Source organism: Battus philenor, unplaced genomic scaffold (genome assembly GCF_028537555.1).
Source record: "Battus philenor isolate CCGP_79_NKW_IND1 unplaced genomic scaffold, ilBatPhil1.0.hap1 SCAF_3, whole genome shotgun sequence".
Lineage (NCBI taxonomy): Eukaryota > Metazoa > Arthropoda > Insecta > Lepidoptera > Papilionidae > Battus > Battus philenor.
Window position 1 is genome coordinate 9,259,366 of NW_027181693.1, and position 15,094 is coordinate 9,274,459.

A 15,094-nucleotide genomic window follows, 5' to 3' on the forward strand; every position below is an offset into this window, starting at 1 on the left:
AAGATAAATTTGTAGAGCGGGAATGCTCAACGTATCAGTATATTGTAATACTTTTTTTGTAATTGGAGTGTACCTGATAAAGCTTCTATTCCTTTGTCCGATACGGGAGTTTCACACAGGTTGAGCACTTGTAGACGTGGCAAGTGTTCCGCTATCAGTTGAACACCGCTGTCGCCGAACTTGGTCGCCCATAAGTTTAGATATCGGAGTGATGGCAGCTGGAAAGAAGGCATGTTGAAGTACCGATCATTTTAGATAACTTAGTCCTAAATTAGTGGTAAATTAAAAGCAATTTTATTACTCATCCTCATAATTTCAGCTGTGGGCTGTCCACTGTCGGACATAGGTCTTGCGCATGGGAATCTAATAAGACTGGTAGGAAGTGACCTGCATTCAGTATCTTCCAGCCTTAGCAAAGCCATCTGTCAACCATGTAGGAGGACGTTCTGCAGTCCTGAGGTACTTTTCGATGTGGTCTCCACTCCAGAATCTTAAAGCCCCAGGGACCTATTGTACCGCACTAGTGGTAACGTTATAACTTTATCTGCTGTCATTTGCTATCGATTATTGTATGGTGAATGCTATTCAAAAATCAGTGAAATAATAATGAAAGTAATGATAATATAATCAGAAACAGCGTTTTCAGAATTTGGATTACTATATATTAAAATTAATTAATGAAAACTATTTTTCTACTGCCAGAACTTATTGGCCAGTCGCATTAAAATAGAAAAAATGAATTGAAATAATATATATCTGTATGATAGCTTTATACAAAGCTGATTGGAAATAGGTGTAAATTATTATAATAATTTTACTGACAAAATAGCTCTACATTCACACCATTAAAACTTTTACACCTATCTCCGATAACGTTGTATTATTGATCAAATTTTTTTTTATTTTAAATTCCTATTCAAAATTATTCAAGTCAGCGTTTATAAGCATTTTTTAATCGTGCATTATTTTAACATTATAAGTAGTAAGTTACCATCGCCTCAGAATGACCTTCTTGGAAGAGCCCAGCTAAACTCATCAATAGTTCTTTTTTAATGAAATTAAACACTTTTCGTGTATGCATTACAATATCAACAATTTTAAGGAATGCGAGCTCACAAATGTTTCTCTACTGGCAAAACTTGTAAGGTGATTGAGGTTAAAGTTTGCAGTGTACCTTAATGAGGTGGTGGGCACAGGCGCTGGTGACGCTTGTGAAAGCAAGCGAGAGGCACTCGAGGTTCCCGAGCGCGCCCTCCTCCAGAAGAGCGGCTACATCCGCGTCCGTCGCGCGCACGGGTAACGCCAGCCGCCGCGGACCGCCTTCCGCTTGCTGACAACAAAATATACTAACTATAATATTAGTTTCTTTTTAATATGAATGTAAAAACATTATTATTTTCCTTTCTAGCCAGCCATTTTGGAAATGTAGGGAGGACTATGTCCCGCTGTTAACATCCTACCAATGATGATATTTAAAACGCAAAAAGCAAAAAGGTTACTCTTGACGGTGTTGCCTCAAATAAAGTAAAAATTATAACATAATTTTGCTTTATCTTATTGCAATTTTTTTCTTATCTATTCAAGGTTGTACTCAGACGAAATATCATTTTACGTATTATAACCAATTAATAAAAGTAATCTTTTGAGTTTTTATATTAAAGGTATAAACATAAGTAATGATTATGACTAATTAAGGTTGTTTATCTTATTTTTCTTGATTTTTTTGAATTGAACTCATTAATGCAACTGTCATCGTGAACTACAAGCCGCAGTGTTTTAATGTTCCTTACTATGTAGTGTATTTTTAATCAAACTTGTATAACAGCCTTGTAACGGCATGTTACTTTTGACAATTTTACAAAAAACAAAATCTTTTTTTTGTTCAATTTTTTTTCAATTACAGGATTAAAACATAAATAATCCTTTAAATATTATAAACATAATATTACATTATTTAAATCAAAGCTGTATTTTCGTGATATGACTTACTAGTTTCTGAAGATTTTGCTGTCTTTCACAGAGATCATTGTAGTATTTTTGTCCTAAATCTGTGCCTTGCAGGGCGGCGATGATTTCTAACTGTATTTGTTCACCGCTGACAACTTCCCATTCTAGCATTAGGCATAACGCTTCCAAGGCGGCAGGCTAAACCGAAAAGTATATTTTAATATTTAAGATAAAAAAGTACCTATGACGTTTTGAACTACAATATATAATAGAACTTACGTGTTCCGTGAGAGCAACCAATAGGAAGTCTGGCAATTGCTTACTCATACTCTGCAGGAAGCTTTTGCGGTTACAACAGCAGTTCAGCAAACTTTCGATCTAAGACAGAATAATCGAGTAATCAACAAGAGGTCGGCTTAAAGGATTTTACGAAATTCCACCTGCAAACTAGGTTGAGGGAACGATCTTTAAAAAGGCAGTTTGGCATAAACACAAGATATTTGAAAAAAAATAATGCTATGGATTTTATGAAATTATATTTGCAAAAATCAGTGTTCGCCACGCAAAGCGGAGAACAGCTAGTGTGACTGGTTCTATAATAACACTTGTGTGTAGAACACTCATTTTTAGTTTTGCCTATATTTGTTAAAGCTTTAAAGGGGTGAATGCTTTCCTTTTTTTGCTCATTTGCCAGAAAATATAAAGAGATTTAAATCTTTTACACGTAAAACGTCTGTATACTCTATACCGAAAAAGTAATTGTAAACAAGTCGTTACCATCGAACCCCATAGTTGGCAGAGTTGTTGATGTGGTAATGCCAGTAAGGGCTCGGAGGGTGCTGCGGCACGGAGCCAGGACGGCGGAGAGGGACGGGCGGCACGCGCTGGTGCTAAGCTTCCGTGAGCGGCGCAACGGGAGTCACGCGAGAGTGCGCTCAGCACGTTGACCAGCCGCGCGCTCACCCGCGCACAGCCCAGCGCGCCCACGCACAGCGGCACCGGCTGTAGCACGGCACCGACCACCACTAACCAGTCTTCATATTCGCACCTAACGGAAAATTCTTATTCTTTAAATATACCGACGTAATAGTTCAAGAGCACGTGAGCGGCAGACCGTCGTTATTTTATAAAAGCTGGAAATTTCTGAGGACGACTCTTAAAATTTATTACTTAAACAGAAAAACACTAAATGCGTAAAGCTCAATAACGAGGTAATTAGTATAGTCGATACCGTAGTTTTTCTCGGGCTAACATAGACGTAAAGTTACAAGGAGCATATTAATAATACTAATAAATGGCCGATGTACATAAGGTTAGCTTTAGAAATAAAGACAAACTTGTTATTACCTTCAGATTATAAAATTAGTACCTCATTTGTGGGCAACTGTGTGCGATTTTATAATCCACCCCAATGTAATATCTCTTAAATATCTTTAATAAATTTAAATTTATAGCAAAACACCTTTGAAATTCCACTTACGGCGTGATGGAATTAGTGACAGTTAAGCTTGGGAACAAACTGCTCTATTATTAAGTATAAAGAATATCGTAGAAATAGCCATATAAAAATCCGTCAGAGTTTATTGTAGGCTCTTGTCCAAATGAAAGAAGGTGGATGAAAAAATTCCGATAAGGGGGCTTATACAATCCCTGTAGCATTAAGATGAAGGCTAAATATACGAGTGTTTAAACTGATTGTTGTATCAAATTAGATTCTTCTGACATTCTTATGACGTCTGCAGGTCGTCACTATAAATGATCTTATGTAGATAATATTAAGAATAATTAATAAACATACCAAACACTGCCTGTATAAGGCGTAAATTGTTTATGGTTTTTCAGAAATAAACTTTTATTCCAACAGAAAGGATATCATAGACATGTGGTTTTAACAGACGATGTCACTTATCAGCCGAAATAATTAATTTATTGTATTTCACGATCTCCTAATTTCATAAATTAAAGCTTGTCTACCCCTATCATGCAATGTAACACCTCTGGATTATGTTTCGTTAGTCAATGTTAAATATAATATTGCATGTTTTGGCTAAAAAATTACGATCTAAATGCGTGGTGTATGGGTTAAGAAGAAATCTAATTTTAATTTAAATTTGAAAAATGTAGTTTAAGTTTAAAAACTCCTTTCACACAAGAACAGTGATGTTCGGTATTAAAAGCCGGCTAAGATCAGCGAGATACTAAATTCGTGACCCAAAAATATAACTGTACATAGATGTTACGCTAAAAGAACAAAAAAAAGCTATAATTTTCAAAATATGGAAGAGATTACGGGTGCCATGTAATTGATTTCGACTCCGTTGTTTTTATGTAAAAACTGCCTTTCGAAAGTGCGTATAGCTCTTTCGCGTTAAGAATGCAAGGACTCTATCATTTTGCGCCGTCCGAGCCTCGACACGCAACCTATAGATACGTTGGACACATTCGCCGAGTTCGAAATTATGTCTTCAACTAGACATTATTACTTGACTCTCTAAATATTGATGATTTAATAATTCATTGTATTTTAACGCACGAAAACTATTAACTACCTCGGTATGAGCCAGGGCTGAATTTCCGGTTTTTTTTTGCACCCCAGGCTATGGGCATAAGGATATGAGCATATGAAGATTATGCTGTATATTTATTCAGCAACAGTATTTAGAACGGCATTCTCTTTATCTGTAGGCTTGGGCAAAGGTTTGTGGTCAATGAGCGGCGATAGAGGTTATTAAACTGTTGTTACTGTTTAGTGACTCACATGTGTTCCAATATATCGGCGAAGCAAAGAACTTCGTGCTCCGCATCGTCGCAGCGGTGGGGCATCGGATAGTCTCGGAAGTGGTCGTCGAGTGCGGCGAGAGCGACGGCGGCGAGATTGGGCGCGGCGCGCGGGTGCGGGCAGGTGGCGCGCTCGCCGTGCGCCACAGCCACGAACCGACGCACGAGGCTCGGTCCCGAGTTGTGCGCGCTCAACGCACTTAGAACACAAGCAATTTATACTAAATAACCGAAAGATAGTGCCTGTCGGCGGGTCATATCACTCGTACAACCGAAAGCCGTTGGGGCGGAAAGGCTCTCTAGGGGCGATCCGGAACTGGTTCGATCCATGATTAAGTGGACTTGCGACTTTCGGCGACTTTGACATGACAGTCAAGGTCGCCGAAAGTCGCTGGATGCGGGCAGCCTGAAACCGATCATCTTAGCGATTTTCGAGGGAGGCCTGTGCCTTGCAGTGGATGTCCATCGGCTGACATGTTGAAAATGATGAGGAATGTCAATGTGAAAGTGTCATGTGAATGGCAAACTAAAGTTACGGATATAGCGGATTGAAGAGTGCACTGGCACTGGTGTAATGGCCACATAGTGCGCAGGATGGTTGGCCGCTGGGGCCTCAAGATTCTGGAGTGGATATCACGGACCAGAAAGCCAACGTGCCCTACGTTTAGTTTAAAGGTATCAATCTAGCGCGCAGAACAGATGATAATTGAGGCCTTAAAGTTCAGGAGTTGGGACCACAGTACGTCAAGCGCAGCGAAGGACTTCCATCCGCAATATTGACAAATGACCGCTGTAAGATCATCTGAAAGCGATGGAAGCAGGCTGGTTCCAACCAATAAAATGATTTTAAATGAAATAATATTAGTTGTGCCGTAAGTTGAGTATATCTTGTTTCAATATTCAATTATCTATATAAGAGATTTCCATCTACGTATTAAATCATCACGATATATTTGGAACCATAGATCTTTTAGAATTTGAATGAATTTAGAAGGATTTTCATTAAGTTAGCAAAGCAAGAAGGGGACAGCTAGTATGTATTTTGTATATATCTAATAGATGGCTCAAGAATCATAAGACACACGCATATATGTCTCCTTAGAACGGATTGTACAAAACTATGCCTGGGATGAGGAGGCGTTGAAAGAGTTTGCGAAGTCGGCGGAGAACCGTTTCAGTTACAGATATATATACCTGATATAATCGCGTACAAATCGCCTGGCGTCTGGGGCCTTGCCAAAGTCGACGTTGCGGGTGAGCACGCGTCGCACGGGTGGTGCCAGTGCAGGCAGTGGAGCAGCGCGTGGTCGCCGACGGCACAGCCGCGCCAATAAAGCGCACAGCTGACCATTCACGCACCGCTCTGCAAGCAGCGGCGCCGCGTTGCTCGTCACCTGCTCCGCCCACTCCTCCCAGTCTGAACTATCCTTGTTCTGTTAACACAACATTGTAAAATTAAGCCAGTTAAGCTCACACTTTTCACCCACAAGGCCTGTTACTCGGGTTTTTTTACGATCGAGTCAGGAATGAAGAGATCCTTAAGACCAAACATGACAATGATGGCGATTCCAGTCAAACAATTTGACACAGTTATTTTCTTCAATAATGAATTTAAGTCTTATAAATATATTACTAGTTAACAGACAAAATAAAATTCTAATAAACTCTGTAAAATATCATGAATATGTGTACAAAAAAAAATCCAAAATCCATTATTACATAATTCAACATTATGCTTATTGTATAAATTAAAAAAATTATTCGCGTTTCTTATTTAATATCATGTTTTCAGATGATGGTCAGCTACGTCCTCTGCGTAACACAATACCACACTGCGATCGCCAACCCGCCTTTCGAGCGTGGCGATTATGGTATATCCTCCCATAGATATCTTTGGAGAAATCCTGTGTTTTGCAGTGGGTGTCTATGGGCCGAAATTACGAAAAAAATATTACTATGATAGTATTATACATGTTAAGCCTAAATAAAACCTTTTAGTTTTTTGTCTAATGCATGCTTTTTAGATTAACAATCAAAGAAATATTAGACTAGGGTCTGACTGTATTAATGAAAGAAGTCTAGTTATGCCTTGAAATTTTCAGGTAATCTTCAAATTAAGAACACGAAATATTAAGTATAAGACATATTCTTTGACCCATTTAGTTAGTTTTGTTTGTTTGGTATTTTGGTGCTTTGTTTATAATTACAATCTTTAAAAGAGCAATTATTCAACAAAATGAATAATATAGTTTTTTTTTTAAATTAGTATGTAACATACATTGAATAAATTTTGTTATGTATTTTGTAACCATAATATTGCGTTGAGGAGACTAACAAATGCGTCATTTGCTCTTGACAAGTAATTTATTATGATTCCTTGTCATTATGCTTAACCGTTAAATTATGACGTAGTATCCAGTGTGAGAGCATGACCCAGAGTGTGTTTTAAATACATTACTGCCCAACTAAAGGTTAATTGAAACTTATCGATAGCTTATATTACCTATGAATAATTAATTATTATTAGTGTTGTATTATATATGAATAATTAATTTAAAAAAATAGGAAACGTTGCATGTACATGAATCAAATAAGACTAGACCCCTTTGTTCTTTTCGCGTTTTTTTATTGTTAGTAGAATAAAAGTTCTTTTCATCAAAGTTCATTCTCTTAAAACTTGTCTGTGTGCAGTGGCAATCCCATATCATTAATGGACAAAATGTGATTTATTATAAGATTGTATTCCGAAAATCGAACTCGCGACCGATTCTAAGTCTCAGTCGTCTACCGCTAAAGGCTAAAACTGCTTTCGGGGGTTGATATAAATTAAAAATAATTTTGGGTCGAGGTCAAAAATCACAATGCTAATAACATAATGATAATGCTAATAATATAGATAACTAGTATTTAATGGAATCAGGCGTTAGTCGTAGTAGTAGTAAGTCGTCCATCCTAAGTAAGAAAAGGACCAATATTTAGCCACTTCCGCACATGCAGTGGTAGTCGTGCAACAAAATGCACCGCCCGCTGATAAATGCGTATGCGGCAAACAATGCGAATTCCAAAACTGCCACCATCAAATCACTCAACACGTGTTTCACCCCTCCACGGGGCATCTTCAGGAGCTATGTTACACCGATTAGTGCCAAACACAGAGTCAAGATAGACACAATAGATAACTAGTAACAACTTATGCTGTACTAAATCGATATAAAAAAAAATTTAATAGGCAGTGACGTTGTGATACATTTAAATTTTTAACGTAATTAATAATGTCTACTTATTAATATAAATTCAACCAGATTAGTCAAGTTTACTCACTTAATCATCCGCAAAGTTTAAACTGATATGTATTTTGTGTTACCAGGAAAAAAAACTTAACAATAGAGTTATGAAATATTTTCGTTATGGAAGTATCGGTTCATATTGAAAAAATGGGTTTGTTGCTCTAAATGGTTAATTAGGAAAATATACTTAAAGATTATTCGAATATGGACTTAATAATTTTTATAATAAAAGAACAAAAATTAGGTCAATTATTTTATAGGCAAGTGTTAGTGTCAGCGTTTAAACATCTTCATTATAATAAATTAACAGTAAATGTATTTAAATATTATACGGTGGGTAGGTGGATGTTCTTTATGACGCATGTAACGTCACAAGAGTTTAAGGCTTTTCCCGCATGAATAAACAAGCGGGTAACTGTCTGGTTTGCTTTTACCCCTGTTTGAAATTCAATGTAGAATAAACCTATACGTACATACGTGTTATAACAATGGATTATTTTTGCAAATACAAAAACCAGCATGAATCTGCACTTGCTGCTTGTTATTTCTTAACCAAAAAGTTTTCATCGTGTTTTATTAAAACGGCGTTTTAAGCTAGCTTTTATTTTTTTTTCACAAATATATATATATATATATATAGTGTAACAAAAATTTTTTATTCCATTTGTAATCGTTCATATATATTTCGGTCAGCAATTAAAAATTAATAATTATTTTAAACTTCCTTATTTAGTTATACAGTATCATTTTATAAACGATAACATTTCATAACATGTTTAGTAATAAGGTATTGTCCCCAAATATTAAATTATACATCGGTATTGCGGCATCTAGAGCGAAGACAACGCAATAGCACAGAAACGGTAGTAGTGTAGTAGATCGGTCTATCATAGCAAAAAAAAAAAAAATAGAAAAATATGTGACATTTATCAATAAACGAGAAGAGAACACTTCTGTCCATAGACGCCGACTGCAAGTCATCGGCCTCCTTCAAAGATCTATGAGGAGATATACTATAATCGCCACACTTGGTACGCGGGTTGGCGATCGCAGTGTGGTGTTACGGTGCGAAGAAAAAGTTGCTGCCCATCCTCTGGAAACTTATTTGTTAGTAGTGATTAATGCACAGAGTGTGAATTACATAACGCGACCTATGATCGCAACTCGTTGTCCATACCGCTGCGCTGCAACTGATCAACAACTAATAAAATTTCAGAACTAAAGATCAATGTTAGCAAACCTCATAATCATATTGCGTTTTCTTTGGAATTGCTTCTGGTTTTATTATTTATATGCGGTATGATGTCATAGCGCCTTAAGTAAATAAATAACATTATTCAAAATCCTTTCACCATTAAAGACGGATTTAAATTTTTGCGGTTTATATTAATTGATTTTAAATTGACTATGGTTTTTCCTATGTAAGTTCCGAAGTTTTATTAGTCTCATTGTTGTAATAATATATATTGCAACTTACCTCGGACAGTAGGTCGGTTAAAATTTGCAGAGGCGCTCGAGTCACGCTCTCATCTTGCAAAGGGGTTGTCATGGCGAAGTCTACCATATTCTGCGGGTGTTACAGCATATGCGGGGTAAGCGAAATTATAAAATAAATTTTAATGATAAACAAATGTTTGTGCATTTAAAAAAGGTTACATATTCTTTCATATTTTTTTACGCATAACTATGATAAGTTTAATACATTCCAAAGGAAATGAGTCATTGCATTCATGCCTTTTATAGAATAAGACACCTGTTACATTATACGCTGCAAATTATCGAAAAAAAGATAATAAAAATAAAAATGTTGACTGCGTTATTTATTGCATTTTTCCATTATGATTGTTTGTGATAACAGCAATGTATTTGTGTTAATCTAACTTTACTTGAGACAAATTGTAAGCGGTTGCAGAAATATATATTATAATTAAATTAAAAACATTTTATATATATATATATATATGTATAAATGATTATGTTACATTATTTACAAATATTTTATTATCAAGCTCAGAAGCTTTGATAAAGAACCAAGGTAAAATAATATGTTGCTGTCGTTATAATTCCATTTCATAAGCCACTCAAGTGTTCATTTACCAAGATTGTCTATCTAGAGATAGTGATTATATAAATATGATTTAATAAGAGATAAGTATAAAATGAAACAAACCTTGAGCTCTTTTAAAACGACTTCCTTCCTCACCGTTTTCGTTAGAAAATTGCGATACCTTATCATGTTTCTCTGTAACGAATAAGGTTACAATGAATTTGTTTAGTTGCGTGTAATTGCAAGGAAAACTTCGTGTAAAACTATATATACTTACTCTCCAAATAATGGAATAAAACCATTGGTCTCGTGTATAAGCATCGTTAGCCTGAAAATAAAAATTACTTTTTAATTACTTAAGTATAATCTACCAAAATGTTAAGTGTTACCGCGTATATTCATTCTTAAATATCTTTAATTAGGGGTTTGGTGCAAAAATTTGGGATCGTTATATGTACACATGTGTACATATAACAATTCCACGTTTTTGCTCAATCACTTGTTAAGTAAATGTATATATTTGATTAAATAAAAGAAAAATAGATGTTCCGTTTTTATGAATTTAATTGATATAATGTAATATCATCTGCATTGTTCGTATTGCAGTTAGTTTTCCTTGAGTAGTAAAATAATGTACTATTTATGTTATGAACGGAAAAGAGATATATCTCTATATAGAGGGCGAAATGAAGTTAAAAGTGGTGTTAGTTAAAATGTGTAACCTGTAATAAAAGCGAGCCATGCGGCATAACGATCCTCAAACAATATTTTCTGGCGGGGTCCCATCGCGATATGCAGTACACTTCCTGCATGCAGCTATATGATAGCGGTTGCTCTAGCAGTCCGGATGGCTGCAAATAAAGTTTCACATTCGTATTACATAAATTTTATGATATGTTTTTCCCGTTTAGACAATTCGTACAATTGTTTTCGCAAAACCTCACTTATAAAACAATGTATTTAATGTACGCTTTTTCTATTATATTGTCTTTCAAACTGGCAAAAATATCAATTATTTTTTGGGTCACTTTCTAGTGCCGCACATTTTTTATATTTCCTCTCAAACCTCTTAAGGCATGAGCACCATTTTATGCGAATAAAAGTAGGTTTGGTTTAACTAAATATCTGGATATTATCACAAATACAATAAAAATATTTTATGTACTAAATATAAAGATTACATATTATTTACTTTACTTATTATTACATTTACTTTGTCACTTATTACAACCTGCTCTGTTTCATATAGACAAATAAATATTATTTAGTGTTACTCATGATACACATGTAAATAAAAGATAGATTGCATCTACAAATAAATAGCTGTCCGTTCTCTACTTCGCGTGGTCCGCGCCGCCTTTTTGGGGGTGTCAACACCATGGCAACCGATAAACGCCCACTGCATGGCCCAGGCTTTTCCTATATATCGCCATGACCAGTCTTTCGATGCCAACATCCAGCTGCTTTGTGGGTGTAATTTCATAAAATCCATTCTTGGTAATGTTAAACAAGCCAAAATAATATTCTGGTCAATTTTTAAATCTATAAGGGCGATAGTTTGAAGATATGATTCCGTCAACCAACTTGCAGCAGGAATTACGTAAAATACATTACTAACTGTCTTCTACTCTGAATATTCCTAACAAATTAGTAAATCTCTACGCCTTATGGTTCCAAATATTGTTGTGTCAGTAAATGGTGGACATCTCTTATATTACATCGTGATAGGTTATAGATGTTAGAGCTAAAGGGGTGAATGTTTACCTGCTATATTTGCTTTTAATTAATGCATGGTGTACTCTGTTCGACAATGGTTCCAGAAATATTATTTTACGTAATGATAATATATAATTATTATCATCAATTATTCTGAATGTACGTATCGTACATATGATACATATAAATAGATTATAAAACGCCGAATTGAAAATTGGAAAGGGGTCGAGGGGCAATCGGGAGGCGATTTACGTTACGGAAACGCGGCGACATCGCGGACATTGCTCCCGCGGGGGCCGTGTTCAAGTTGTGCTTGACGTCAGAGCCTGCATGCGAACCCGACCCGCGACCCAAGGGCCTTGACGCCTTTCTCTTTACAACACAGAACGTTCATCGCATACTGTTGCGTAACCTATTATATTTTCGTTCGTTGTTATTTATTTTATCTCGTTTATTTTATTATTTTATCTTACTTCATAAAAGCAGGAAATCTCTATGTAATACCTCTGAATTAAAATGTATTTAAATATAGCTCGAAGTATTGTCTGTCTAAAGTGGCAGTAGGCAGGGCACATCGCTCGCGCAACCGATGGCGGTTGGGTCCGGAAAGTTCTCGAGTGGCGACCACAATCCATTAGACGCATCGTGGACAGGTTCCCCACTAGACGACATAGCCGAGTTCGCGGGAAGTCGCTGGATGCGGGCAACGCAAGACCGGTGACTGTGGCTGTCCCTGGGGGCGGTCTATGCCGTGGGTGTTTATTGGCAGACGTAATGAATGAATGAATGAAAATTAAGGTCATAAAACTTGTTAAAAAATCTTATTATAGTGTTAAGGATTTCTTAACTGATGATGAAGATTGGGAATAAACCGCTCTACTATTGTATTAGAATATTGTAAAAATGTGTTTAAGAAAAGATGAACCTGGTCACAGTTTAATATGGACTCTTCTTAGTTCGCAGCGCGCTTGGATCCCTCATAGCTTTAAGTTTAACGATGCTATTATCAAATTAGGCTCTCCTAGCATTCTTCTCATGACCTACATAAATGATCGTGTAAATGATCCTAAGTAGATAAAGCAATAATAAATTTGAAGTTTATTTTGCATTGTCAAATTTATTTCTATGCTTGCTTATGTATGAAATATAATTATTCCCCCAAGTAATACGAAACGAATTATAGCAATTTTTTTGTGAAAATATGATAAGCTGTGTTAGATTATTTATTTAAAATTCATGCTAATGGAATACTAATTTATTAGTGGACTTTTGCTAGAGCTTTGTATGCACAGTCGCTTCTGCGAGCCGGGAATAGTCTTAATATATCTAAAGTGGATAAAGCAGATTCGGTGTTGAGTATTTTTTGGTACCACAAAATTTAAACTGTGTATTTTAACATAGGACGTACGGAGACCAGAGCGTTCCGACAATTACTCTCGTAGCCATAAATTATTCTATTACCTACGATAAGTCTCCGCTGACAAAAATGATTGTTATGCAATATGTTTCACAAATAGTGTGCGTTCATCAGGGATCAAACCCATAACTTATGTTTGGAAACCTTATTCTTAAACCTCTAAGTTGCCGGTGCAGTTTTCGTTACGTAAATATGTATAACGTTATAAATATACATAATTTTCTTTTATGTGACTAAATCGCGATATCTCTAGGACCATAAGGTTTACATAGTTAAAATTTGTTATAAATTTAACCTTCACCAAGTAGAGGTCAGCTAAGAATGGATTAAGTGGGGTTGAGAGAGCGTACATTTTAAAAAAAATTGCATTATTTGAAACTATAGATCGTATAAGTATAATACTGTTAACCAGAATATTTTTATGTAAAGTTCAAAATTGCCAAGAATGGTTTCATGAAATTACACCCACAAAAGGTCACTACCTACGACGCGAAGCAGGCGGGGGAGAGCCAAACAAACTGCGGTTGACTTCGAAATTTAGAAAAAAATAAATAAACGTGAGTTTAAAAATGTATTTATGCATTATGTCGCAAACCACATTTACAGACGCAAATTATTAACATAATCATATCAATATAATATTCGTTATAATATCAATAACATATATATAATTTATCAATGTAATAAATTAAATAATATATAATTATAGTGACTATTCAACTCTATGACGTCAATAATTTCTAAATTAAATAAATTCTATATTTATTGAATTTGACTATAATGGATTTCATTAGTTATTATAAAAAGAATACGTTCAAAAACAATTATAGTTAAGTTATTTAAACAGATTTGTACAAATTTCTGTCGAGGACAATCTGTGAAATAAATTTTACGGTTTAATAAATTTTGATGTGTTTTTCATTTTACAAACTTATATAATTTCATATTGCACGTAAAATTATATTAAATATGTCATTGTGTTTTTTTAAGTTTAATAAATAATATGAATTCTTTTGAGTTGTACTTTTAAATGGCATGAGTTGAATATCCGAGAGAAATTCGGATCAACTTAATAATGCTGCTGCAGTGAATAGACATATAAATAAAAGAGGAAAGTACAGAGGAAAATAGGTACGAGAAAATAGGTAGTTTAGGTCGTTATATATATCATTTACACAACGGTTTTTCCCACAATTGTACCGCTTTAATTTAATGAATTTATCTAATAGCAGCAAGAATATAGATCTAAACCTTATAAATGAAATACTGCTCTAGAAGTACCAAATAATAATGTTCGTAACCCACGAAACATACCGAACATCAATTATTGAGATTAAATTTTGATTTTATTAAAAGTAACTAATAATTTATTTACCTTTAACTGCCGATATTCACATTTAATTTAAGTGAAAATGGTAACACTTGTCCAACATCTGAACATTGGCTTAATATTTTTAGCGTGAAGTAGTTACTTCACACTACTCAAATTAGTTATTTGCAGTTTAATTGTCAAAATAGTCAAAAATGTCTTAACGTTATAAATTCTTTAGTCAATATAAGCAATAACGTGTTCAATGAACGGCAAGTAATTCCTTTTGACTCGCCGATTTATAACTAAAAATAACAAATTAAAACAGCCTTATAGAAATATGTTAATTTAAACGAGAACAGCATAATTTCAAGAGCTTGAATCTCATTACTGTATATTAAACAGTTTGCTCTGACGTCTACGTCTGTTGCACAATATCTTTTTATAAATGTAAACTTGTAATTATTGCTTAAGTTTGAAAATGGATTGACTGTTGAGTTTCTTGCGGCATTCCATGGGCCATTTGACGTCGGAGCATTTGCATGAAAAAAATATTTGAAAAAATTAGTGCCTTTCGAATACATAAACGATGT

General features: G+C 35.0%; 1 protein-coding gene across 1 annotated transcript in view; it reads right to left on the reverse strand.

The window, feature by feature from the left end:
- Nucleotides 1–15,094, reverse strand: part of LOC137926891 (C-Maf-inducing protein-like) — a 35,558-nt gene that overhangs the window by 2,862 nt on the left and 17,602 nt on the right. The window contains exons 3-13 of the mRNA XM_068770627.1: nt 10,782–10,910; nt 10,337–10,387; nt 10,183–10,254; nt 9,490–9,579; nt 5,920–6,158; nt 4,706–4,924; nt 2,725–2,995; nt 2,227–2,325; nt 1,990–2,145; nt 1,175–1,330; nt 74–218 (exon numbers count right to left, since the gene is read on the reverse strand). Of these exons, the coding sequence (XP_068626728.1) occupies nt 74–218; nt 1,175–1,330; nt 1,990–2,145; nt 2,227–2,325; nt 2,725–2,995; nt 4,706–4,924; nt 5,920–6,158; nt 9,490–9,579; nt 10,183–10,254; nt 10,337–10,387; nt 10,782–10,910 (1,627 nt within the window). The remainder of the gene's footprint in view (nt 1–73; nt 219–1,174; nt 1,331–1,989; nt 2,146–2,226; nt 2,326–2,724; nt 2,996–4,705; nt 4,925–5,919; nt 6,159–9,489; nt 9,580–10,182; nt 10,255–10,336; nt 10,388–10,781; nt 10,911–15,094) is intronic.